Raw genomic sequence first — 27,564 nt, forward strand, 5'->3', positions numbered from 1 at the left:
TATCGATTCTTCAAGCTTAAGAGTAACAATCGATTCAATCAAGATTCAAGAGTATCCACAGCACCAGATCTTGAAGCTCTGATACTATGAACAGTTCGAAACCAGAAGAAAAAGAAGAAGAGAAACTTCTCATTCATCAAAAAATCTTGCTACTAATAGTAGCTTACATGAGCTTATATACAAAACCAAGAGACTAACAGAAAGAATAACAAATTTTGTAACTAACTGAAAGAATAATAACAAAATGCCAGCTCACTAAAACTAACTAACTAATTCTCTAACTCACTTAACAGAATAAATAACTAACTAAATGAGCTACACTAAAATTACAGCAGCTGTAAACAGAATGTGCCACCAAAGGTACAATGATTATTCTATCTTGGAATTGCAGGGGTGGGGGGAGCACCCCGGCAGTTGGTCACTTTAATCATCTCCTTAGTCCTTAGGAAATACAAGCCAAATTTTTTCTTCATATCAGAAACTCGGTGCAATCAAGGAAAATCATATAAAATTTTATCAAAATGTCATCATTATAATTTTTTCTCAGTTGAAGTAGATGGAAATTCAGGGGGTCTTTGGTTTGGGTGGTACAAAGATATCAAGCTGACTATCAATTATTCTTCAAAGAATATCATTCATGCCAGCATACTGAACATGCCCACCCATATTCACTGGGATTTCGTTGGTGTCTATGACCATCCAAATAAAGATCACAGAGAAGATGTCTGGAATGAAGTTTGAGCAGTTTATAGCAATATTTCTTTCTCATCCTTGGTGCCTTATTGGTGATCTCAATGCTATTATTCATGATAGTGAAAAAGCTGGAGGCAGGAGAATTGATAGAAGACAAATTTATTTATTTAACCAGCTTACAGAAGACTGGACTAATTGATCTGGGATTTCAAGGGCCTCCATTCACTTGGTCGAACAGAAGGCATGGGGATTTAATTCTGGAGTGATTGGATCGTGCTCTTGTTTCAGCAGACTGGTTGGACAAATTCCCTCACTCCCATCTTAAACACCTTACTGCGGACCGAAGTGATCATAGACCCATTGCACTATACACTAAGCTTCATAAGCGCTCTCACTTCAAAATTCCTAAGTTTGAGGCTATATGGACCAAAATGGATGACTTCAAATCAACTGTTCATCATTTCTGGAATAACTGCAATGGCACCTTGAGAAGAAAATACTCTTCTGTTAATGTTTCTCTCTCCAGGTGGGCTAAGAGAAAGTCGGGGAATTTTAATAGTAAAATCTCTAAAATTGAGGAAACCGAACTCTCAGGTGAATTGGATCATCTCTTGGAGATCCAAGAATTATACTGGAAGCAGAGGGCTAAAGTTGATTGGCTACAGAATGGCGACAGACAAACAAAGTTCTTCCATCTGATTGCAACCAACAGGAAGAGAAATAAACTATATTGGGTGGCTGAAAGACAATCATGGGAACTGGACATCAGATGAAAAAGAAGTTAATGATTTGATTAACTCTTATTTTGTCAATCTCTTCACATCTGATTGTCCGAATTTCAGCAGTCTTGATGCTCATATTATTCCAGCTGAGATCACTGAGTCGATGAATCAAACTCTCTGCAACATCCCATCTTATAATGAAGTCAGAACAGCTTTATTCTCAATCGGCCCTCTCAAAGCACCAGGATCGGATGGGGTTCATGCTCTCTTCTTTCAATCCTGTTGGGACATTGTGGGAATTGATCTTGTCCACTTTGTTCAAGAAGTTTTCAGATCTCTGGATCTTATTGCTGAAGTTAATGATACCACCCTTGTGCTCATCCCAAAAAAAAGAGAATGTGGAATTTGTTACTGACCTCCGTCCAATTGGTTTGACCAATGTCCCCTACAAGGTAACTGCCAAGACCAATAGCATCACATTTTAAACATATTATGGACTCTCTCATTATTCCGTATCAGAATGCATTCTCCCCTGGGAGACAAATTCTTGATAATAAAATTTTGGCTTCAGAAATCATCCCTACTATGCAAAAACAAAAGGACAGGGTTGGCGGTGGATTTAGCCAAAGCATATGATAGAGTTGAGTGGGATTTTCTTCTGTGGAGTCTTCATCAACGGGGATTCTCTCAAAACTTCATATCTCTTATTCGTTCTTGCATCACAACTGCTTCTTACTCCATCTTGATAAATGGCAAAATGGGGAACCCCTTCAGACCTGGAAGAGGTTTAAGACAAGGATGTCCTTTATCTCCATATCTCTTCATCTTATATATGGATATTCTATCTCGTATGCTTCTGCATAATTTGAATGGATGGCTCAAGCTTGCAAGAAATTGTCCAAAACTAAATGATATTTTCTTTGTAGATGATATCCTTATTGTTGGGAAAAGTACCATCTCAGAAATTTCAAATATACGAGATATTCTGTTCAGATTTGGAGCCGCCTCAGGACAAGGAATTAATTTTGAGAAGTTGGCTATCTACTTCAGTAAAAATGTCCACAGACGAAGAAGATCTGAAATTTCTGAATTTCTGGGGGTTCCCACTATGAAGACTCATGACTCCTATCTTGGCGTTCACTGATAAAACATGGAGGCCAGAAGAGCACTTGGAACTTTGTTGTTGATAAATGTAAACAAAAGCTAAGTAAGTAGAAGACTGATTGTTTATCACATGCAGGAAGAGAAGTGCTTATTAAATCAACAATCACTTATATTTCATGGCTTCAAACCCCCTCCCTCACTCAATATGTTCTCAAATTAACTCCGTTGCAAGGGATTTTTGGTGGGGATTCAAAAGCGGACAAGGCGCACATTTATCTACAAGGGAGGAAAAAATTCACAAAGTCAAAATTCTGTGGGGGTCTTGGAATTCATGATATTCACCTAAAAAACCGTGTGGCTACCATGAAACTTGCTTGGCGATTTCTGTTTGAACAAGACAGGTTGTGGGCCAAACAATTGAAACTAAAGTATTTGTCCTTTGGAGAATCTTTCTGGAGTGTCAAGCCTAAAAGTTCATCATCTTACATCTGGAAGTGTCTACTTAACTCAAGGGAGGATTTAAAAAAGGGATCTCAAACGGATGGGACACAAACATCTTCAATGATCCGTGGATTCCAAACTTCATTCTAAGCAAAGATGACTCTCATTTAAAAAGTTGCAGATCTCATTGACTTTGACAATGGTAAGTGGAGATCGGAGCTGATTCTCTCGAAATTTGATCCTATCATTTCTCAAAGCATTCTCAAGATTGAGATTCCAGCTAATCCACTTCACCATCAGGATAGGATCACCTGGATTGGCACCCCGAATGGTTGTTTCACCAGTTCTTCGGCCTATAAATTACTGAACGGGGAGTATGCTAATTCCTCTCATAATCTGAATGCAACCCCAAGCATTTCTTGGAAAGACTTCTGGGATTTTAATGAGCTTCCACCTCGTATTCATATATTTGTTTGGAGAATACTTCGTAATATTCTTCCTCTGAAAGGAGTCCTCTCTAGATTTACAAAGAAGATTGGCAATCTTTGCCCTCTTTGCTCTGAAGTGGAAGAAGATTTGGATCACCTATTTATTCACTGTCATTCCCTCCGCCCGGTCTGGTTTGGTTCATGCCTTTCTCTCAGAGTTGAGGAGTGGCCACATCATGGAGTTAAAGATTGGATCTCCTTTTGGGGGAATAGAATCAATGAAACGCCAGATAATGATCTCAGTGCATTTAGTAAATTTCCTATCATCCTTTGGCACTGTTGGAAGGCAAGATGTAAAGTTGCTTTGGAGAACTATCAATTTAGTCCTTCTTCGATAATTGCAGCGGCCAACTCCCAAGTTGAAGAACTGATCAATGTTAAATTGTGCCATGACTCAAATCAATCTCCGAGTTCAGTCTTTCTATCCCCAAATGTTTCTTGGCGTCCCCCTACACAACCCTTCATCAAAATCAACGTTGATGGAGCTCATAATCACTCTCAATCGAGTTTGGGGATCATTATGAGGGACCACAAAGGTAAATTCTTATTTGGAAGAGCGGTTAACATCCCCTTATCTGATCCAGAGTTCTCAGAGGCCTGCGCTTTCAAAGAAGGAATTCAAATGGCCAAGGAGTTAAAAATCTCTCATGTTTGGATCGAAGGTGACGCTCAAAAGGTAGTCCAAGCCCTGTTGAATGACCGTCCCGATTTCCCTTGGCGGTTATTTCCCATTAGCACTGATTGCTGGGACCTTTTGAAAGATTTTCAGTCTTCAGTTATTTCCTTTAGGCCTCGTGCAGGCAATAGAGCAGCATATCGCTTTAGCAATCCTGCTTGGCACCGCTACCTCCAAATAAAACACAAACCCTTTTAAACCTCAAAATTCAAAATATAAGAAGAAAACCATTATGAAGTCTAAAAACCTTTATAAAATCAGTAGCATACCTGCAATGCAAAAGACTTCCTGTTAGAGAAACTACGAGACTGTACTCAAAGTGACAACTTTTCTGCAACAAAAGAAAAATAGAAAAAAAAAAACATATGGAAATTAATTTAAAACTTGAAGCACAGGTTTCAAATTAATCTTTATTTAAGCAAAAACTTAAAACTAACCTTAATGAATGGTTTGCCTACAACATTCCTAAGACCTAATGTGATGGGTGGTTTCTTTTGTACTTTCTATTGCTTTAGTTTCAAGAGATGTTGAACAGAGTTTTTCTTTGTGGAATAATAGGGATGAAGAAGATCAAAAGGGTCAAAAAGAGGGAGGTTCGTGAGTCTTTGTGGTGTTCTAAACTTTTAATCTGTTTAAAGCAAGAAAAATAGAAGTTGTTTCTCAATCCATCACGTTCATGAATTGTGAATGAATAAAGAAAGAGGGTGGCTATGCTATGGTGGGTATAATCTAGGAGAGAGAGAGAGAGAGAAATTGGTGACTATAATCAAGGGGATTGGATTTCTTTTAAAAAAGGAAAGAGATTGTTTCCCAATCCACTATGTTTTCGAGATGTAAATGAATAGAGAGAGGGGGGTTATGCTAACTTGGCGTAATGAGAATGGTGGGAGGGAGGGGGAATGGGGAGAGCGTTAAGGAAAGAGCAACATGGGGGGTTTGCCCTCTGACGTGGACCACCTTGCTTTACATTTTCTTTGCTAATCACACCAACGGAACTATATTGCAAACTAAATAGTGATTATGGCAATGAATCTCATATTCTATTCTTACTAAGGGCAATTTTGATATTTTCTCTTTATCATAGATTACATGTCTCAATATATAAGTATATTTACTATGGGACCCACATGGTAAGATCACCGAATTTTAGAATTAAGAAGTTAATTCAGTACCAAACTGGACAGAATTAAGTGGTTCAACCATTCAAGGTAAGTGGTTCTTCCAAACTAGGGCATTGGAACAAGATCTAAACCAAACTTACATTGCTCTAATTCAAAGATTAACCATCCTAAGGAGCCCACCCGCTTTAGACTTATTAGCCTATGCAACTCTGTTTACAAGATAATAGCAAAGATTCTGACAAATAGGTTAAAAAAGAAATTAGCTTCCCTTGTCTCCCAGAATCGAAGTGTTTTTCTTAAAGGTAGATACCAACATCTTGATAGCTCATGAAAATTTTCACTATATGTGGAAGAACAAAAGCAAAAAGGGGATATATGGCTATCAAGTTAGACACAAGTAAGGCTTATGACAGAATAGAGTGGTGCTTCCACAAAAAGGTTATAGAGATGATGGGTTTGGGCAGATTTGGATTAGGTGGATCATGGAATGTGTGTCCATATTCTTGTACCAGATTTTGATAAATGGCTCTCCCAATAAAAAGCTCATTCCCACTAGAGGCCTTAGAAAGGGAGACACAATTTACCCTTGTCTCTTCCTTCTCTTTGCTTATGTCTTCTCCAGATTATTAAACAAAATGGTATAAGAAAATCAATTATCTAGAATTAATTTAAATAATAATTTCTTGGTCATCTCACACCTATTTTTTTGCAGATGATTTCAAGGGCTGATTTGGATGAGGGGTAGAGAATTCTGGATACCATCAACTTATATGAGGAGGCCTTCGGTCAACAAGTTAATTTATCGAAGTCTGAAGTAACTTTTAGCTCAAATTTGCAATGTGAGACTCCAAAAAATAATTTCCAAAAGCATGCACTTGAAAAAGTGGAGACACCCTCAGTTTGTCCAGGACTGCTTTCCCACTTCTCAAGGTCAAAAACTAGTTCTCAGTCAAGTGGGAAAGGAAATCCTAATTAAATCAGTATTGAATGCTATTCTTGCATATAGTATGTCTTGTTTTTTATGCCAAAAACACTTTGTGATAAGCTCAAGAAGCTTCAAAGAGAATTATGGTGGGGCAAATCCAACTCAGATAGGGGAGTTAACTAGGTCAGATTGAATTCCATTAGTAAAAATAAGCTGGATGGGGGGTTGGATTTTAGAGACCTAAGTTGTTTTAACAGAGCTTTACTTGAAAAACTAGCTTGGAGGATTGCAAGTGGTGAAAACAACCTATGGGCAAACCTGATTAGAGCAAAATATGTCAAAGAAAAATCCTTTTTGCATGATGCTCTTCCAAAGAATGGCTCTTGGGGGTGGAAAAGTATTTTGGCAGGAAAAATAAGTTTTAGTTAAGGAAGCTTGATGGACTATAGGTTTAGGAAGAGAAGTCTCAATTTGGGGAGTGATGATGCGTGATCTAAACACTCCCTGCTGGAAGATAATTCGGACGTCGGGTTAGTGATGTGGCCAGGTCGAGCTGCAAGGCAAGAGGATCAGAGTGTTCTGAGGTGCTTTGCCCAGTGTGGGCACTCTGATGCTTAAGTCAGCGATGGAGATTTAGAGAAAGCTAATAGCTTGAGAGCAAGAGAATGCAAGAGCTAAATCGCACATACCTTGTGAGTCTAAAGGCAAGCTGTTGTGGGCCTCACGATGCGTGTCCAAGATCACCGGCCCGTCTATTCCGGAGTTGGTTTCGCACCTGAAGATGGACTTCGAATAAGCTAAAAAGGCTTATCCAGGTTCATCTAATTCGGGCGGCAAGAAGATAAAATCCGTTGACATATGCCGTGATCCCGAGGAGATCAGAGACAGTTGGCTTGCTTCTAGAAGGAGGCTATGTGGCACCTCGACAAGTTGGTGGGTGTAGTGAGTTGCTCGGGCCTCGGTCTAGTTGGGTGATCTAAGGTGCTCGAGGTGACTAGGACCACTGGGATGTCTGAGGTTGCTAAAGTGTCGCCATATCATTTCGTCACTTCACGTGTCGTCACATCATTGGATGGGCAAATTATCCCTCATCAGGGAGATCCTTGGGTTCCAGGCCTTCTAGACTACAAGATTTTTGGACTCCGACCTGACATCCCAAATGGCCAAATGTATCAAAAGTTGTAGATCTAATGAGACCCGGAGGTAGGGCTTGGAAGGTAGAACTCATAAGCTCTACCTTCCTCCCCTTTGTAGCTGAGGAAATTCTTAGAACTAGAATTCCCCTCTTTGAGTGGGAAGACAAATTATCCTGGTCCTTGCGAGTTCTCAGTTAGATCTGCCTATTTTGCTGAGAAAAAATTTCTGCAGGGTCCTCTTACTCAAGTGAGAATGAAAAATCCCTCTAGACTACAATGTGGTCCCTCTCAGTCCCTCCTAAGGTGAAATCCTTTCTGTGGAGGTGTTGTTCGAATGTTGTTATTGTTAAAGCAAATCTGTTTAGTGGGAAGACAGCTAACTCTCCTCTCTGCCCTTTGTGTGCTTCAAAGGAAGAATCAGTTCTGCATGCTCTCTGCTTGTGTGACTCTGTTAAAAGGTGTTGGTTTGGGAGCCCTCTGGGACTATCTTTCAACCTTGTCAGGGATGATTTAACTTTCAAATCCTGGTTTTTTGAATGGCTAAAAACATGCTTTTCATTGAAGGATAGGAAGTTGGAGTTGTCAAATTATTATGCTATTCTTCTATGGAACATTTGGTTGCACAGGAACAACTATGTTTTTAATTCCTCTAACCCTGATCCTTCAACTGTCTTGGACAGGGCATCGAGACAAGCCAAGGAGATTCTGATTTCTGAGTCTTGCAACTACGTCATCACCAACACAGCCCCCTTCTAGAAGAGGGGAACCTGAGCACCCCCTCTCTTCAAATAAATGTCGATCCCAATTCATTTTGTTCATCGTAGAAATGTCAAATAAACTATCTGTGTACATAATACGATGGGATAAAAGCATGTTATATCATGTCCTTTTCGTATCAAGAGACCCATGCAGACAACTAGACAAGCATCTCGTCTTTTTTATGGCCTAGAATCCATCCCGGGCCCCAAGCCTAGTTCAGCCCATTATGTTTGGGTTGAGCAAAACATATGCCCAACCCAACCCATTGACATTCGAATGCGGAGGAATTTCCTCTATCCCCACGATGATGCTATTTAGGGATGCAAACAGATTGGATCGGATTTAAATCAGGGTATATCCAAATTCGATCCGACAGTACAAACATTTGATCCAATCAGATCACACAAACACATATTCAAATCCGAATCTGTTAATAATGTCGGATATCTGAATATGATCTGATCCAATTTAATTATAAAAAATTTAAAAAATATAACACTTTATATAAAAAACAAAAAATACAAGTATTTTCTTTAGCTATTTTCATCACATATATACACGTGTTTTTATATAAAAATATAAAAATTACAAAAAATGCAATATAAACATATTTATAAATAAATTATAAATAATAATATATATCAGATCGGATCGGATAGGGGGATGATTCGAATTCAATCTAATTTTCAATCGGATCCAAAAATCCAACCCAATCCGACAGGAGTATATCTGAATCCTAGGATCGTATTTTTGGATCAGATCCATTTGCACCCCTAAATGCTATACTGAATTACTGATTCAACACCATGGACAAGATGATTGACCTTTTTGCCTTAATGTACAGTGAGGATAATCTCATATGGATGTAATAACTCTCTGCAGAACATTTACAAAAGAAGATGCCCGATTGATCTTCACTTGTTTTTAGGTGTGGCTATAGGAATAATTTATACTTGTATTTTGTGTTCTCTTGTTGTCTGCATAAACAAAAAGTTTACAAATTGTTATTGATAAATTCATATACAGTAGGAAAATACAAAAATTTCAGAGGTTACACCTCACACAGCTACTGCTACTTTAAGGGAGTCTAGTATCTTATCGTCAAGCTCAAATTGCATTGGCTTCTTGTCACGACCAATCTTTATATACTCATCAAACCTCTCCTTCAAGTCCTCCGGAAGGTTTGTGGTGCATTTCCACCCCAGTATATCCTTGGCAGCTCTTGGTTCGGCATAGAAGTGCTGTTGCAAAACAAACCATACAGATTATCTCTCAGTTGACATGGTGTGATAGAATCTCTACAATGACAATGCATTACTGAATCCATCAATCTCTGAGTTATCTGTTTAGGAGATCACCTAGATGGAAAATTGACCCAATTAAACAATTTTTAGTTTTGATCATATGATTCTAATTTCATTTGCTTTTATTTTTCTTAACTTCATCACTTCCTTTTCCCCTGGTGATGGAAATCATCTGAATAGCAATTACTTGAATCCTTGAAAATTGAAAGAGAACTTACCATGTTACGAAAAGGAAATGCTTTCTTTGCATCAATTCCAACAGCTTTTGGATCGTAATGCACAATCTTGACCGGGCGGCCTGTAGCTTGAGCACAGAGTTTGGCCATACCATCCAAAGTCACAGCACGGTCACTCACACAGTTGAAAATATTGCCACTTGAAGCGGCTGGATTTTCAACAGCCAGAGTAAGCATAGAGGACAAATCTCTAACATGGGCAATGTTGGTTAGTTGCATTCCAGAGCCAGGGATAGGAACTGGTCTGTCCCGAACAATTCCTGTCGAAATAAGAACTGATCTGTCAAAATCTATGTTGGGAAAAGAAAAAAATAAAAGAGAAAGAGTGCTTTAAAAATGATCAAACTACCTACACCAAAGAGTTTCCATATAATAATTCTGTTGCCAACTAAAAACAAAGTCACTAGATTTTTGAGTTTGATTCCCATTTGAATGATGAATAAACTATATAAGAAGGTGAGTCCATCACAGATTCAATTAATAGTTTACACCAGTCCAAGTAAACATAACCATCAAGTTCACACTCATAATCGGTTTTGTTTACTCTAGAAACAACATGAACATCAACTAAAAAGAGTCACTATGTGAATATGTGGTTACCTAATATTATAAAATGCTAGAATCTTAAACCTAATACTCATACATTAGATTTTAGACTCCTCACTGGGATTAGCCAAGCTGTTTATCTTCTATACCATAAGACAGTTCAATGTAAGGTATCATCCAAATCAAAAAACGTTTCAACCAAGACCTGCCGAAGTCAAGCAGAAACAACTGTCAAGGAATTTGGGAGTTCAGTTCCTGATGAAGTGATGATATATGTTTATCTCCTATTTGTTCAAGCTAAATGCTCCAAAGGAGGCAAGGACTGATAAGAGTCAAGATTCACATCTCCATAGACAAGTTATGCAAAGAAAACCTTGTACTTTATTGAAAAAATGATACAAAAGATTTCTTAGTAATGTCAGAGTCATCAACTTACTATCAAAGAACCATTCTTCACAGTCTTTATTGTTTCCAGATCCTATCATGTACTGTGGACGAAATATTGCCCAATTAGTGAAAACCTCTGCAATGTATTTCTCCACTGCAACATGACTGGCATCAGCCTTTACAACGTCCTGTGACAGTTGTGAATTCAGTAAGCAGACAGGTAAAATGCCCAATATATACTATTTGTTTATAGCAATAAGATTAGCAATTGTATCTCAATTGTTAAGGATCCTAATGTAAGGATGGAAAATGTCCAGGAAAGTCCTCCAATAATAAGGTTTTCGGTGGTGCCACTCATAAATAGGCATCATGAGCATGATTTGTAACTCCTCAGAAATGGGGACAATAGTGCAAACTTGTCTTACAATAGAGGTTCCAAGCCTGGATAAAGGAGGGTTGTGTCAAGTTAGCAGCCAACACAAAAACCTTGGGCCAAATCCAATATGACAACAAAAATTGAAGCGGAACAAGGTTCGTGTAGCTGACCCCAAATAGTTCAGATTAAGTCTGAGTTAAGCACAGCTGATAACTGGGGACAACCATATGGTAAATTTTGTGTTTAATCGCTTTGAATTCCCACTCGTGTTTAATGAATTCAATCCATACAGTATTATGTAAACTATAGTAAATAAGGCATTGAATTAGTGGTTTAGAAGTAAATCATACAATACCCCTTCAACATGAGGAGGCTCATCAGTTGGCTTATAAATTCCAGCACTGCTGATGTACAGAAATTGCTTAACACCAGTACTCTTGGCCCAATCTGCTACTGGCCTGTATTTGAAGGTTGGTGTTAGGATGCGTTACTAAGAAAATCACAAAGCATCTACTCTTGGAGATCAATTCATCAAAATCTTGTTGTTGCATGAACAGGAAAACCGGATTTACATACTTTGGCTGAACTCAAATTCCGTTCAGGTTTCTGACCAGTGTCAGGGCAAAGCCTATACAGATGAATGGACAAGTTGCAGAATTCGTGGTCTATTGACCTTTCGAGATCCTTTACCCCATTTCGTAAAGCATAACGGATCCACAAATCCAGCCTAAAAGACTATGAATTCTCAGTGTGCATTATCGCTATATTGTTCTGGAAAGGCTAAAACCCTAAATATCTTAGTCCAGAGGACCCAATACCTTTCTAAAGATCAATCAGTAACTAAATTTTTCCACTTTGCTACCCAAAAAGAGATACTTACATTACATTCCAAAAGGAAAAGTGAAAGCTATATACCCAACCAAAGAAGTCAAGATCAGCTGATAAACCTGACAGTGTCCAAATCTTTGCCATTGTTGTCCAACACCACATCGAAGGCTGCTCCACCAACAACCTTGCCCACTTCACTCGGGTCTCCCCACACTGTCCGTCCGCCAGCACTTACAATCTCCTGAACAATTCAACCGCACAAAGGGCATAAGAAGATACATAATTTACCGAAGCAAAGGAAAGAAAAAGAATTCAGGAAGATCTTAACAGAGAATCTGCTGAACGGAGGCTTCTTCATCTTATTAGAACTCTCGTCGCCAACCGTCAAAATTGTGACATTATGACCAGAGGACAGAAGCTCTTTTGCAAAGTAGAACCCGATGACTGCATGGCCGCCACTGTTGGTGTTAACAATAAGAACCTTTTTCTTCTCCGCACTGGCCTTGACACTGAACGAAGAAGAGACAGAAGGGCGCCTGCAGCTCACAGGGTAGAAGAGAAAAGAAGAAGAAATGGAGAGAGAAGATGACAGAGAAGAAGGAGAAGAAGAGGGGAAAAGGGAGAAGAGGGTAGAGGAAAAACGGATGCGTGGATGCGAAGATAGAGCTGATGAAGGAAGGTTTAAGGCCAGAGAGGAGAGAAAAGAGGATGAAGAAGAAACAACAGCCATGTCTGCAACTCCTCTCGATTGTATGAGAACCAACAATTTTGATCCAAGATAAAGCCACCAACTTATATATGGAATTTACCGTTAAAATTACCGGGTAGTTTTAAAAATTCTGCTCTGGAATTTACTCTATTTTAATAAAGAGAACAATCCGGGTATTTCGCGAGCCATTCACTGCAATGGGCGAGTCTCGATATTCATAGATCGGATGGTTGTAATACACCAATCAGGGAATAGAAGCCGCGTAACAGAGGGTAGGGATCTGATACCAACAAAACGCTTCCAACACTGTCTTGCAACCGTACATTGGGAGCGATTTGAGATCGGCTCCTTACTCACTGATCACGACTCTCGAACTAAAATCAAAAAGGAATTTGTCTTCGGTCAGGGCATAGCCCGTTCGAGCCGTTATGTGCTTTATTTGATGGGAAGATATTCCCAATCCAAGGTTGCAAAAGGTGGTTGGAACGGTGTGGCACGGGCTTGCCACGATGGAAGCCGATTCATCTCATCAAAAAGCGGTTCATTTTTAAGCAGAGAAGAGAGGAAAGGGCAATTTTGTCATTTTATAAAGTCGAAGATTATCAGGAGATTGGAACGTTGGGAGAAATCGGCTTATCTATTTAAAAGATTGTTCTTATCTAGCCCTTCAGAAACTAGCCGTTACCCCCTTCTCTCTCTCTCTCTCTCTCTCTCTCTCTCTCTGTGACGAGGACTCTAATGGCGGTTTCTTTGGATGGATCATCCCCTGCTCTCCTCGACAAGGTTTCTTCTTCGTACGATGACAGAAATATTCCACAACGCTTCTCTGTTTGCATGTTGTCTCTTTGAACTAACTCCTCAGTTTGGTGACAGGAAGCGACCATCTCAATGAACTCTCCTCCTCTGCTGAGCCCCTCTTCGGAGAAACGCTTCTGGAGTGCTCTTCGTAGCCGGGTCGATACCCTTCTGGAGAATCGGAAGCTCAGTTCACCAATCCAATCTGCTCTCCCCGATCTCCACCTCCCGGCCCGCGAAGGAGATGTGAGAATTTTGGCATTTTTTTATTCATAGGCATCTCAATTTCTTGTTATTGGTCAGGAAAAATAAAAATGAGGAACCTTTTTATTTTCGGATTTTGTAGGCTGTTGAAGAATCCGAACAGGGAAAGAGCTTGAAGGAAGACTGTGCGCTGCTGCTAAGAGGGTTCGACTCAGTTGCCTCTTCCCTTTCTCAGCTAACTAGCAACTTAGACGCTGCTCTTCAGGTCAGAATCCTCTTCGATTCACTTTAGAAAATTAAAAAAAAAAAGCAATAGCTTATCTACATAGATCTACTCATGTTCATCTAAAAATTAAAAAAAAAAATCTGTTTTTAAAAGTTAGACATTGCAAAGGGAATGTTTCTAACTTCAGTCTTACCCCTCTGTTTGCACTGTTCTGAATGCCAGGGAGCAAGGGATCTAGCTAAACCATCTCTAACAGAACTATTACACAGTGATCCAGAGAAGCCAATAGATGAAAAGGAAGAACAAGAAGAAGAAAAAGAAAAGGAAGGAAATATGAAAGGACTAAAGAGGAAATGTGATTCTCTTGAAACTTCTGAAAACCAGGAGGCCCCTGTGAAGAAAGAAAATGAACAAAGCCCCAAAAGCGGCAAGCTGAAGAAAGCTAGAAATGTTGGGTTCTTTTTTCTTCGTTCATTCCATACTTAATGAACAAATTGTTAAAATCAAACAGATTGCTAATTGTCTCTTCTGCCTCTCCAGCTTGCAGTTTCCATGGCAACCAAAGCGGCTGTTCTTGCAAGAGAATTGAAATCAATAAAATCGGACTTGACTTTTATGCAAGAGAGATGTTCTCTGCTTGAGGAAGAGAACAGAAGGCTACGTGAAGGATTTGACAAAGGGATGAGACCTGAAGAAGATGATTTGGTAATCCTAAATTAGTTTTTATTCTATGTATTTGTTTGAATTCTATATAGCTATATTTGTAGCCACAAACCTGACTAAACAATATTTTGCAGGTGAGACTTCAATTGGAGGCACTGCTGGCAGAGAAGTCCAGATTGGCAAATGAGAATGCAAACCTGATTAGAGAGAACCAATGCCTTCACCAACTTGTGGAATACCACCAACTCACCTCTCAAGATCTCTCAGAATCCTACGAGCAAGTGATACAGGGAATATGCCTAGATTTTTCATCGCCACCACCACCAATAGCAGAAGAGGCAAATGAAGGAGATGATGGTGATAACATTGAATCTCCTGGAACACCCCAAAGCGACACTTTTGGGATCTGTTCTTCTCTTGAAAAGAAGTATTGTATGGAATAAAAAAGTAAAAACCCTGTTCAAATTCATCTAGATACTAGATTTTATTTTTTTGTATTCCTTGCATAAAGCTGTTAAATTCTTAAGTTTAATGGCTTTGCTATATTATGTTTCTTCAATATATATTATATAATAAACATTTTCTTTGCTCCTGGACAATTTGACGTTCCTTTTGAGCATTCTTCCTTTTTGATTGGTGGCCTGTCGTATTGATATCTGATAAGATTAAATGGCACAAATAGCGTAACGTGCAGTGTGCAATCAGTGGATTAACATGGAGTAATTGAATTATTGAAATCTAAATGTTTCAAGAGTGTAACGTGCAGTGTGCAATCAGTGGATTAACATGGAGGCAATTGAATTATTGAAATCTAATGTACATTTAGGCTATCTTTTGAGGGAAAAGGTAGGGAAACCCGTATTTGTAAATGTTTCCCTACCTTCCTTTCCCTACTTTTTCCTTCAAACCAAACACAGCCTTAATGGTCACACAATTAATGGATTAGATGGTATAAAAGTGGGAAATTTTTTTTTTTTGATGTAAAATTTATATATGACGGGTTGATTGATATATTCAAGTTGCCTTTCTCAAAAAAGTATTTTTTTTTTGTTATAGATTTAAATTAAAAAATGCATTTGAATGACAAATACGTTAAATATGCACTTAAAGACCACTTAAATATATAACTTAAAAGGCAACTTGAATACAATACAAATATTTGAACCTTAAAACAAACTGACAAATACGTTCTTCATGAAACATTACAAAAGAAAGGCATTACAGAGTTGGAAATTCAAAATGATACTAGCCTAATTGCATAAAAAAATCACCTCAACATACAGTCCACAACATTACTTCTCTAGATGCCATAAAAATTGAAATCCATCAGAACTCAGAAGTACATAATAGCAGCACTGAAGTAACCCAGGATTTCTTAGTTTGAGTCTCTCTCTCTCTCTCTCTCTCTCTCTCTCTATATATATATACTTCTTGAATAATAAAGCCCTGTGAGGAACAAGGTCTGGCTGTTACAAACAGAAACATCTTTTCTTAACAATTTGTTCAAAAGATTGACAAAAAGACATGGATGGAAACGGAAAAGTTTAGTCCTTTCAACTAGCTTTCAAAACCTTCCTCTTTTAGCGACTTGAGTTCTACCAGACCGAGAGGCTGAAAGATCCAACACCCTTTCAGTTGTCTTTGCAAGACTAGAGATTAACATCGTATCCCTTAATTTCTCAATTGCTTCAGAACAAAATATCTGTCCCTTCTCATACTGCAAGCAATCAAATAGGAATGAGAAATTCCAGACATTCATTTAAACTAGGCTACCAATATCCAACATCATGCATATATACTGTCAATTTATGGCCTTATGGGTCATAGAGAAAGTCTACACTGCTAAAAGAAATCAAATAGGAATTACAAACAGAGAATGAGAAATCAATATTTGCAGCATATCTTGAAAATTCCAGACATTCATTTAAACTAAGTTACCAATATCTATCATGCATGTATACCATCAATTCATGGGCCTAACATAAAGTCTACAGTAGTGCTATAAGATATCAATAGAGTTCAAAACCGGACTAAGGGCCTGTTTGGTTTGCAGGAATAGGGGTCTGGAATCGGAATCAGAACGGATTCCAACTGTTTGGTTGGGCAGAATTGGAATCCCATTCTCATTCCTGGTGGAATGGCATTCCCCCATTTGAGGGAATGGTCATTCCCTCCCCCTCCCTTGGGAATGAAACCCCACTCCAGCTTATACCAATTCCCATTCAAATTCCTGTCTCAACCAAACAAACTATGGGAATAGATCATTTTGATTTCGATTCCGAATGTGAACCAAACGGACCCAAAAAAACATGTCATTAAACATAACTAATTGCATTTTGAGGTATAAAGAGATGGCTCTCTGGCTTTTATAATAGCCACAGGATCTCTTAATTAAATGGGGCCATTAAGACCAACCATTTTGTGGATGCCATCAAAGATATCTTCTGGGCCAGAAAACATATCGATTATATGACATTTTACTACCAAATCTGAATCCTAGCAAACCCGAAGCTCCATTAGTAGTCATAAATTTTCATTTAGATATAAAAGGGAGAGCACAGTAGTAAGATCATAAAAGCTCAGGCTTAGCTTTTGCCAAATTTTGAATGGGCCCGGACCAAAGCGCAAGACCGAAATAGTGTAAAATGTTCATGGGCCTAGCCCAAAGCCAGGCCTATGAACAGGTTTAGTTAGGGCTATTCAGTTTAAGGATGCCATCAAAGAGACCTATAAATGAAAACATATTGATCAGATGACCAATGAACAGGCCTACACTCCACAATGGTGGTTTGTGAGCTTGATATAGAATCACAACCAGGCTAAAATTCATATATACATAATACATGTAAATTCTGCAAAACCCCTAAATTGGGGTAGAAGTAATTAAATTCCACAAGACATATAATGAGATAGTGCAGTTATATTAATAATGGATACATTATCTCCTGTGTGTCGGGCTATTAGAAACATTTACATATTGGATGCCATCAAAGGCATCTTCTAGACCCGAAAACATATCAATTGGATGAATCTGACCATCCAATAAATGGAAATATCATCTAGAAGACATTAGTTGTCTTTTAGAGTTTAGATATCTAAAGAAAAATTTCAATTTTGTTGTTAGTAGATATCTTAAGAAAATATTTAAACTAGAGTGGATCCACAAGCCACAAATGACTGGAAAAATAGCTTGAGGAAAACATACTGCTTCGAGCCTTCCAAGAGCATTCTCCAACTTTTTACCAAGCTGATAATTCTCCTCTCTTAAGATCTCAATCTGAAAATAGCAGAGAAACAATAAGAATACATTTAGTGCATTTCCATAAATGAGGACAAGAAGCAAGGCATTGAATAAGTATAACCTTCTTTTGAGAGTCTATATACATTTCCTTGTACTTGTTCTTCTTCTCCCCTGATCTTGTTCCAACCAAAGTTGTGGCCTGAGTGGGAAGGTACCAATCAGCTCCCTGTTTTGAGAAAATCAGATGGTGTTAAGACTGTTTTATAATCAATAATGGAAACTGACGATGCCATCAACAATGTTAACAGACGAACAATTAACCACCTTGAGCTTCAATGCTTCAAGCATCTTATCATGTGATTCCAAAATTTTCACTGCATAATCAATTTTGTCCTCCAGGCTTTTCATACCAAGAACAGACTCAGCATTCCTTGTCACCTGATGAATATGCTGCTGATCATCTTCCTCATTTCCACTCAAATCTATATTTTCAACCACAGGCTCAATATCCCGAGCTTGAGTATACAAGATTGTGTGCTGAACACGTTGAGATCGCCTAGGGTTAGCCTTTTTGCTTTCTAAAATTTCCTTTCTCGAACCATTTTTCAGCTCAGCCGCTCCTTCATTATTTGCTTTGGCTCCCTCCAAGGAAGGATTTGAGCTTTTGGGCTAACAAGAACAAGATTTATCTGGTAACTAATAACATGAAGGATATCTAAAAAATTGCATCACTTGGTCAGAAAGATTTTTCTTCCATTATTACAAGACTATCAACTTTCACAATATATTCTAAACGTCCATTAGATTAAAATCAAATTCCAAAACAGTAATATAATCATTTCTGGTTGTTCTAACATGACAATAACTAAAACCAAGGAAGTTTGATAATCCGAGAAGATTCTTCTAAAGGGTTATCATGTCATATCTTAGTAATTTACAAAATACACCTTTTTTGTAAACTACAAGAAAGCAGGAGCTCCTCCTGATCACCAGTTCACCACAACCCCCAAAAATAGAGGTTTACATGGAGTGAATATGGACATAATATGTGAAAGTTTCACAAACTTCCCACATTTTATAAACATCAAGAATACAGAAAGAGTGTTTCAAAAGATGTTTGCCTGATTATCTACACTTACAAACGACCATGCATTGCTCTTATATCTAACATGGCTCTAAAAACAAAGACCCAATAAAACTAAATCCCTCCCCTCCACACCAAAAGAAAAGAAAAGAGACCAGATAAAAACTAAAGAAATAAACATCAAACTGATCAACCACCAAAAAAATATGCACCAGTAGGTAGAGAAAAGTTGGTGAAAGTTCATAGAGAATGATACAAGCTTGCAAGAGAAACACCCAAACCTGATCATTCGGTAGAGGGTCTGCCATCTGAAACCCCTCTAGTTCCATGTTCTTGACGGAAGCTCTTCCGCCTCTCCTACCCATTCTCTCTCTCTCTCTCTCTTCTAGTCTTCTGTTATGTTAGTTTTCTGAAACTCAAACCTACAATGGGGAAGCAGCCAAGCAGGAGGTTTTGTAATCAGGTTGCCGCCTTCAGTCTTCAGACCATTGAGTAAACCCATGATTTCAATCGTTTCATTGGTTCCCAGCTACTGCGAGTCATTTCATATCGATACGAATAGAACAATTGTAATATCTACTTGATGCTCTCGAGCTTTCAACCGTTGGATTGGAGCCAAAGCTTTTTGACCAGTTCGGTGTGGCTGGCTTGCCATAGTCGACGGTCCCAAGTTTTTGGAAACTGCACCAAGATGGGACCTCTCCAGTTCATATGCATCATCTGGCTTTACAACCGAATCTAAGATGGGTCCCACAAGATACTCTCTAATTCTAAATCTCTAATTTTCTTTTGATAGATAAAATTTCTCTTAGCTTGCGCCTTGGAATGGGTCCAACGAAAATTTTCAATCCACGATAAATTTGGTGTGTCCTCCTTATAAACCTAAATGAATGCCTAATGATCGCTAAGGCTGTGTTTGGTTTGAAAGAAGAAATAGGAAAAAGAATGCAAATTATAAAATAATTGTTAAATATTTAGACCCCGTTGCGGTTTTTTGGTTGTTTACAAGTAAGGAAGACCGAAAATCGGTCTATTCTCGTTTGGCATGTGGAAGATCTCACCGCCAAAAGACGGGGTGCCGAAAAGATATGGGAAGCCCATTTTGGGCTGATTTCGGAAAGCTTCCCGTGTCTTCCGCATTTTAATCTCGTGCAGAAAGACTTGAAACGATGAACGAAAAGATGCATATCCGCCAAATGGTCTTCGGGCTGCCCAGATCTTATATCAAAAGCTCAATTAAGAATATCTTCTCAAAATAACTTGTCAAATGGGCCCTTAGTGCTTAAAATGCAAAAGACCCTACAAAAAGTAATTGTATCAAATCAATCAACTTTTGTGAAAGAACGGCAAAAGTCTTGACAACATAATTTTGGCTATGGAGAGGTTGTCAACAAAATGAAAAAGAAAAAAAAAATGAAAAGGATGTGTCCTCAAAATTAATATATCAAATGCTTATGACATATGGAGGGGTTCATAATCTAAATGATGAAAGAGATGGGATTTGAGGAGAAATAGTGTGATATGGTGAATTTTTGCATAAAAGACCCCAAGGTTCTCTATTAAAATAAATGGTACAATGAATGAATTTTTTCCTCTAGACAATGGTGTAAGACAAGGAGATCCCTTAACACCCTATCTATTCATAATTGGTATGCAAACATTATCTTATTTAGTAAACAAGGCCAAGGTGCTGATAGGGAGATTCAAGGAATAAAAATAAGTAGAATAATAAAGGAAATACTCTCTTAGTTTTCAAGATGATCCAGGTGAAAAAAATAAATTTTGTAAAGTCAAAAGTATATTTTAGTAGAGGAATTCATAGAAGGAAAAGAAAAATCATGTTAAATCTATTACAAATGAAGTGGATGTCAAATAAAAGAAATATTTAGGAATTAGATTATGTCTATAGGGCATATTAGAAAATTGTCACCAGGAGATTTTAGATAAAATGAATAACAAACTTGCTTCATTGAAAGCAAAACTATTATCACAAGAAGGAAGAACAACTTTGGTCAAATCTATACATCAAGCAGTACTAGTTTATTCAATGTTGGCAACCATTCTTTGATGGCCATGTATTAGTTAGTTTGTTCCAGTTTTGACGCAGAATCGAATCCCACAACCAGCATTTTGGGAAAAGGGACCAAGGGGGGCCATCAGTGGTATTAGAGCAAGGTTGCAACTCCTCCTCCAATAGTCTCCGCTGCATGAGATCATAAACACCTCCTAAACTCTATTCGACACTCCATTTGCTGTAGTGTTGAACAAGAAGATAGAGGAACACTACTCCATTCAAACCAAAGAAAGAGGGCAACAATCCTACACATCAATATTGCTATAGGCCTACATATTATCCTCCTATCGGAAATCTCGGAGGCGGTTTCTTCAACTATGAACCAGAACAAGGATATGAAGCAATGTTCTTCAACTTTGAACTAGAATAAGGTCTGAAAATCTGAGGCGTCTTCTAATCTAAAGCTGTTTTTCTTCAACTTCAAACCAAAATAAGATCTGAAAATTTGAGGCGTCTTCCAAACCCTTTTGATCTGAGATGATTTTCTTCAACTTTGAATCGAGATCTGAAAATCTGAAGTGGTTTTTCTTTGTTGAATCAAGTGATTTCTTAAAGCCCTGAGTGGGTCAAAACCGACCCAATAACAACTCTTGGCTTAATCGAGGAGTGGCTTGAATCTGTGAATTCCAATTCATGATAGGCGCTGCCCAGTAGAGACCTCACAAGGCAATCCACGGAAGGCTAACAGTTTACATTCGACCTAAAAGCTAAGTACTTCAAACTTTTTGCTTTACTTGATCACCTATTGTGCTATTTTTATTATGACAAGTAAGGCTATTATTACTAAGTTAAGCAAAACTGAGAAGCTACATGGCACTAATTTTTCCACTTGGAAAAGAAGGATTAGACATATTCTTGCCCAAGATGATCTAGATTATTTACTAGATACTGTTGTACCTGCAAATCCTGTTGAAAATGCTTCTCTTGTTGAGATTAGAAAATATGCTAAGTATGAGAAAGACAATAAGCTTGCTCATTCTACTATTTTGACTTTTATGGAACCTGATGTTGAAATGTTATTTGAAGAACATAAACACACCAAAACAATATTTGATGTTGTTACCGAGACATATGGAAAAGTAACATAATCTTATATATAACTTCTCATTGAAAAATTCTATGGTTCTGAAATAAAGGAGGAAGATTCCATTACTGATAGTGGTTACAAAATGACTGTTATTGCTAAAAATTAGTTGTTGTTGGTAACCCTATACCTAACAAAATTTAGGCTTCTACTATTTTGCATAGTTTACCTAAATCATGGGAACAAATAGTAATTTCACTCAATTTGTCTAGTACAACTATCACTATGCAAAATTTACCCATATTACTTGTTGTTGAAGCTGAGAGAAGTAATAAAAAGAAAACCCATATGCTTTAGTAACTAGTCCTACTCCTGAACCGTCTAAATTGGGTGAATAACCTAAACCCAAGTTCCAAAAGGGAAAGGGTAAATGGTTCAAAAAGAATAACTTTAACAAAAAGAAGAAAATAACTTGTTATAATTGTGGAACTCTAGATCATTCCAAATACCACTGTCCTCAAAAGAAACAAAAGCCTAGTACTAATACTAAAGACATTTTGTGTGGTTTCAGAGTTGTTCATTATTGATTCTGATTTGAGCTCGTGGTGGGTTGACTCCAAATCATCTCAACATATTGCAAGATCAAAAGAATTCTTCATTGACTTGAGAGAAATGCAACCTGGTCGATACGAGCTTTTCATGGGAAACAACTCTTATTATGGTGTCTTAGGAGTAGGAACTATAAAAATCCCTATTAAAGATGGAATCAATTTCATTTTGTTAGACACTTTGTACTCTTAGGAATAACCTAATTTTTGTACCTTGACTTGATGAAAAGGAATTTGAAGTCCATTTTAGGAGTGGGAAGGAATCCATAACATGGGAGAATTCTGTTATGGGGAATGAGAGAAGATGGTTTGTACCGACTTTCTATTAATAATGAGATTTCTAATGCTTCTGCTTATGTTGATTGCACTTTGTTTGTATGTTTAGATTCTTACAAATGGCATTTGAGGCTTGGACACATAAATAGAGACAAATAAAAAAGATGTGTGACAATAGTTTGTTACCTCAAATGAACATAGATATTAAAACTTATGAACCCTGCTTGCAATGAAAAATGCATAGAAAACCATTTGGAAAGGCTAAAAAATCTGAAGAACTCTTAGAAATAATACATTCAGATGTTTGTGGACCAATTAATGTGAAAACCCATAGGAAGATGGAGTATTTTGTGACAATATAGATGACTTTTCAAGATTTGGCTTTATTTATTTATTAAATAAAAATATGATGTTCTAGATAAATTCAAGGAATTCAAAACTTTAGCTAAAAACCAAACAAGAAAGAAAATATAAATACTTAGGAGTGCTAGGGTGGAGAATACATTTTTGAACTATTTGATAGTTTTTGTTTAGAAAATGGAATTTTACACCAATTAGCCATTTCTTACACACTCTAACAAAATGGAGTGGTTGAAAGAAGAAATATAACCCTCTTGGACATGACTAAATCTAATTTAAGTCATTCTAACTTAGGAAACCAAATTTGGGGGGAAGCATTATCTACCGTAGTTTACATACTAAATAGAGTCCCTACATAGATTAATAAACTAACTCCTTATGAACTCTGGGCAGGTAGAAAACCTGATCTTACAAATCTAAAAGTATGGGGATTGATCTACTGCCTATGTTTGGGGACCTAACCAACTTAGAAACAAATTGGATCTTAAAAGCTTTAAAGCAACATTTATTGGGTATTCTGAAACATCAAAGTGCTATAGATTTGTAAGACACAAATCTGATGGTTCCATTGAACTAGTTGAAAGTAGGGATGCCAAATTTTTAGAAGATGAAGTTGACCCTAATGATCCTAAGAAGTTGGTTGACCCTTTTGAGATAGAAAAGGAAAAGGCTATTGAAAGTCCCAATGACTTTCAACCTCTTAAATTGGACATAATAACTACAATACAAAGAGAAAGAGTTCCCTTTTCTAGGTACAAAGACTTTTACACATTTCAAAATGACTATATAGCAGAGTGTGAAGCTAATCCATTAAATTTTACAAAGGAAATGGCCTTTGTTGATCATGAAAATTGGAAAACAACTATGTATGAAGAGTTTGACTCAATGGTTAGGAATCAAGTTTGGGACTTAGTGGAACCACCCAAGGATAGGAAAGTTATAGGGTGCAAATGGATACTTAAAAGAAAGTTAAAACCCGATAAACAAATACAAAGCAAGATTAATAGTAAAAGGCTACACACAAAAAGAATGAATTGATTTTGAAGAAACCTATTCACCAATTGCTAGATTTACATCTTTAGAATAATACTTGCTATGATAACCTATTTTGATCGGGAACTATTTCAAATGGATGTAAAAACCACATTTTTAAATGGAGAACTCGATGAAGACATATATATGCAACAACCCGGGGATATATAGTAAAATGAAAAGAAAGAAAAGTGTATAAATTAAAATGATTACTATATGGATTAAAACAATCTCCCCATATGTGATATTACACTTTTCACAATGCCATTATAAAACTTGGTTTTGTTCCAAATACATTTGATTACTGTGTATATGTCTTGAATAGTGCGAGCTCCATTATATTACTATCTCTTTATGTAGACGATATCCTAATTGCTAGAAATGATAGAAAAAACAAAAAACTGGCTGAAATCCCAATTTGAAATGAAAGAGATAAAAAAGTTGGAACACTTTCATTATCTCAAGAAAGATATATAGATACTAACCTTAAAAGATTTAGAATGGATGAGTGTAATCCTGTTGGCACACCAATAATTTAGTCCAAAAAACTGACCAAAGATATGTTTCCAATGACTAAAGAAGAAAAGGATGAGAAGACTAAGAAACCTCATGCTCAAGCAGTGGGCAGCCTAATGTATGCCATGTTGTGAACTAGGCCTGATTTAAGTTTTGTTGTTAGCTTAGTTAGTAGATATAAAAGCAATCCAGGAAAGCATCAATGGCAAGCAATAAAGAGAATTTTTAGATATCTCAAAGAAACTAAATATACTAAGTTAACATATTGTAGCGATAATTTAAAAATATTAGAATATTGTGATTCTGACTTTGTAGGAGATGTTGATGATAGAAAGTCAACAACCTAGTATGTCTTTCTTTTTGTAAGAAGAGTTATTTCATGGGCCAGTAAAAAGCAAAGATGGTTTGCAAAATTCACAATGAAGGCTGAATTCATAGCTTGTTGTACAACAACCTTAGAAATTGTATGGATAAAGTGGTTTATAGAAGACTTCAAGTTGCAAAGTGATCTGGCTCAAATATATAATGACAATGAAGCTGCAATTCAAACGATAAAGAACGGTGAAATTGGCCCCAAGGGAAGACATATAGAACTTCAGTACAAATACTTACTAGATATCTACCATAGGAAAGAAATCCATGTAGATAATGTGCCTACAAGAAACATGCTAGTTGACCCCTTCACTAGGCCTATATCAGGTGAAAACTTTAAAAGGCACATACATGAATTGGGTCTCAAAGGCTTGCTGACATCTCTGGCCTAAATGGCCAAGTGGGAGATGTTGATACGAGTGACCAGATGCCCTTGATTGGAATAACCTTGGTGTAAGGATAAATCCTATGACCAATGGCATAGCCTACACCAATGGATAAAAGAATCTTTATGCTTAATGCAGTACTATTCTTCTTATTAACTGTGTTTGTTTGTTTTGTTGTTAACAAACTATTGCCATGTTAGCATAACTTGTTTGGCTTGGTCAATAGGTTGGCTAGGTAGTTGAAAATTTTTTGGCACCTAATCCTACCTAGTGGACACTTGTAACATTAGGGAGAGTCCAAACTGATCACCTATTTGTTGGAAAACCTCGAATGGTAATATTTTCTAACATTAGGGAGAGTCCATTATATACATCGAGCTTCTCCTTGAATGAAGACAACAAAGATAATTGTCAGTCTTTGGCGAAAGTGTCATTTTGGATGTTTGCCAAGTTAGGTCATTTACACTCTTTGGTGTACTGCTAAAGTGCTAAATGAAGTGTTCTATTCTGCCACTCTAGATTCTTTCATTTTTTTTCTATTACAGGTGTAACCTGATCTGTGGGGGCCATCATTCTTTAGAAAAAAAACCATTACTGAAATTGAGAAGATTCAAAGAAGAGTTTGGTGGGATTGCTTCTTTGAGATTGTATGCAATTTCATGGAATCAAATATGTAAGTCAAAAAAGAGGGAGGTTTGGGATTAGGAGAATTAAGGAGTTTAATAAAGCGTTATTTTTTAAACAAGTGTGGAAATTGTTTACAAATCACTCAAGATTGTAGTCAAAGGCTATCCAAAAAAAATACATTAAAAGAAAGTCAATATTCTTACTACACAAAAAAATGACTCAAAATGGTGGAAATATGCAGTAGACACTTTAAACCTATTCAAAGAAAACCTGTGTTGGCATGTTCACAATGACCACTCTGTAAATATTTTAGATCCTTGGATCCCATCACAGTTGGATGGGCGTCCAAAAATAAAAGAACAAGTGAGAGATCAAGTGGCGATATGAAAGTGAAGGATCTGATGGAAAATGATGGGCCTTGGAATATCTCTTTACAACATCAGTATTTTGAAGAAGAGACAATCCATCATATAACCTAGAGGCCTCAAACATCACAAGCAAACCCAAATTCCTTACTATGGAAACAATCTAAAAATGCGTCCTATAGTGTTGAATCAGGTAGACATTCCTAATGCATAAGCACCATTCATCATCTGGTCCAAGGGAAAGTTGGAACTTAATATGGAAAGCAAAATATCCCTTTAGATTTCAACTGTGTAGGGAAGGGAGATGTTAGACAGTTTTGTATGCCCTTAACTTCAATCAAAATGATATACTTTATGAGTTTATTGTAAATGAATAAAAGTGCATATTTGATTCATGTTCCCTTGGTATGTTTCTGTGTAATACCCTTAAACTTGACACTTAATGAGACTCGTGTTAGTTTAGAATGTTCACAGCCAGTGGGTCGGTCTGGGGAGATCTATCTTGATAAGGCTGACACTATGGTGCCACCAAGTCGGTTGGGGTGGTCTGTCTCAGCTGCCAGGGTGAGACCCTAGGCACATACAGTGTATGATTAATTGAATCTTTGAACTGGACCAGATTTCCAGTATTGCCCTGAACCTTGGAGATTGATGGGCAAAACTAAAAAGTTACACCCGACCCCTAGACTCGATTATGACATTGCACTAGGTGTCGGATTGGACTGTCTTTGATGTACCAATCAGTGAGATCCTTAGCGGGGGTCAAAACCTGGGTATGTTGGGACAGTCTGAGAATTCATCTGAGTGGGTGATCATAGTGACAGGATCAGCCCCTTTGTCGGACAAAGGTAATGATCGGGGATGCACTCTCACTGATGGAAACCAAGACTGCCGACAACCGATTTCAATCGTTGAGATTTGTTTTGCAAAGTATATTTTATATGAGATATAAAAGTATATATATTATGGTTTCCAAAATGTTTGCAAGAAGGTTTTAATTCCCAGGATCCATAGAAGTAGAGAGTGCAACACTGTTTCTTGCAGCCGAGGGAGAGGTCCTCTCTTGTCGGGCAGTGTATGATCATTATGGGCTGAGAGGTTAAGTGTAAGACCATTGAGGATAATACCTGATGGGCTAATCTTGCATCTGCCCACAATCCCTAGGTGTTACAAGGTGCCTTGGCCCAAGGACCACTTAGGATAAGTGTTGGGCCCATAGAGCCCATTTGATGGGTTTCAGGGAGTGCACTGTCCATAACA

At 37.5% G+C, this 27,564-nt stretch overlaps 3 protein-coding genes and 1 long non-coding RNA gene across 4 annotated transcripts; 2 read left to right on the forward strand and 2 right to left on the reverse strand.

Moving 5' to 3' along the window:
- Positions 1–9,011: 9,011 nt before the first annotated feature.
- CSP41A (chloroplast stem-loop binding protein of 41 kDa) lies at positions 9,012–12,515 on the reverse strand. The gene is made up of 6 exons (XM_010257653.3): positions 12,071–12,515; positions 11,862–11,983; positions 11,270–11,372; positions 10,588–10,726; positions 9,588–9,865; positions 9,012–9,306 (listed from the first exon to the last, which is right to left on the reverse strand). The coding sequence occupies exons 1-6, from the start codon at positions 12,470–12,472 to the stop codon at positions 9,124–9,126; spliced, it is 1,227 nt and encodes a 408-aa protein (XP_010255955.2). The 5' UTR covers positions 12,473–12,515; the 3' UTR covers positions 9,012–9,123.
- A 564-nt stretch (positions 12,516–13,079) lies between these two features.
- LOC104596476 (GRIP/coiled-coil protein) lies at positions 13,080–14,938 on the forward strand. Its single transcript, XM_010257652.3, has 6 exons — positions 13,080–13,234; positions 13,325–13,492; positions 13,593–13,715; positions 13,899–14,126; positions 14,217–14,381; positions 14,474–14,938. The coding sequence occupies exons 1-6, from the start codon at positions 13,190–13,192 to the stop codon at positions 14,780–14,782; spliced, it is 1,038 nt and encodes a 345-aa protein (XP_010255954.1). The 5' UTR covers positions 13,080–13,189; the 3' UTR covers positions 14,783–14,938.
- A 578-nt stretch (positions 14,939–15,516) lies between these two features.
- Positions 15,517–19,088, reverse strand: LOC104596475 (uncharacterized). Its single transcript, XM_010257651.3, has 5 exons — positions 18,946–19,088; positions 17,905–18,249; positions 17,702–17,806; positions 17,545–17,616; positions 15,517–16,056 (listed from the first exon to the last, which is right to left on the reverse strand). Exons 1-5 carry the CDS (start codon positions 19,027–19,029, stop codon positions 15,904–15,906), a joined length of 759 nt encoding a protein of 252 aa, XP_010255953.1. The 5' UTR covers positions 19,030–19,088; the 3' UTR covers positions 15,517–15,903.
- A 1,188-nt stretch (positions 19,089–20,276) lies between these two features.
- Positions 20,277–22,723, forward strand: LOC104596474 (uncharacterized). Its single transcript, XR_735052.3, has 2 exons — positions 20,277–21,109; positions 21,281–22,723. It is a non-coding gene; the product is annotated as an uncharacterized LOC104596474 (long non-coding RNA).
- The last annotated feature ends 4,841 nt before the right edge of the window (positions 22,724–27,564 follow it).

The sequence above is a fragment of the Nelumbo nucifera genome, chromosome 1, assembly GCF_055504915.1.
Source record: "Nelumbo nucifera cultivar China Antique chromosome 1, China Antique-T2T, whole genome shotgun sequence".
Classification (NCBI taxonomy): Eukaryota; Viridiplantae; Streptophyta; class Magnoliopsida; order Proteales; family Nelumbonaceae; genus Nelumbo; species Nelumbo nucifera.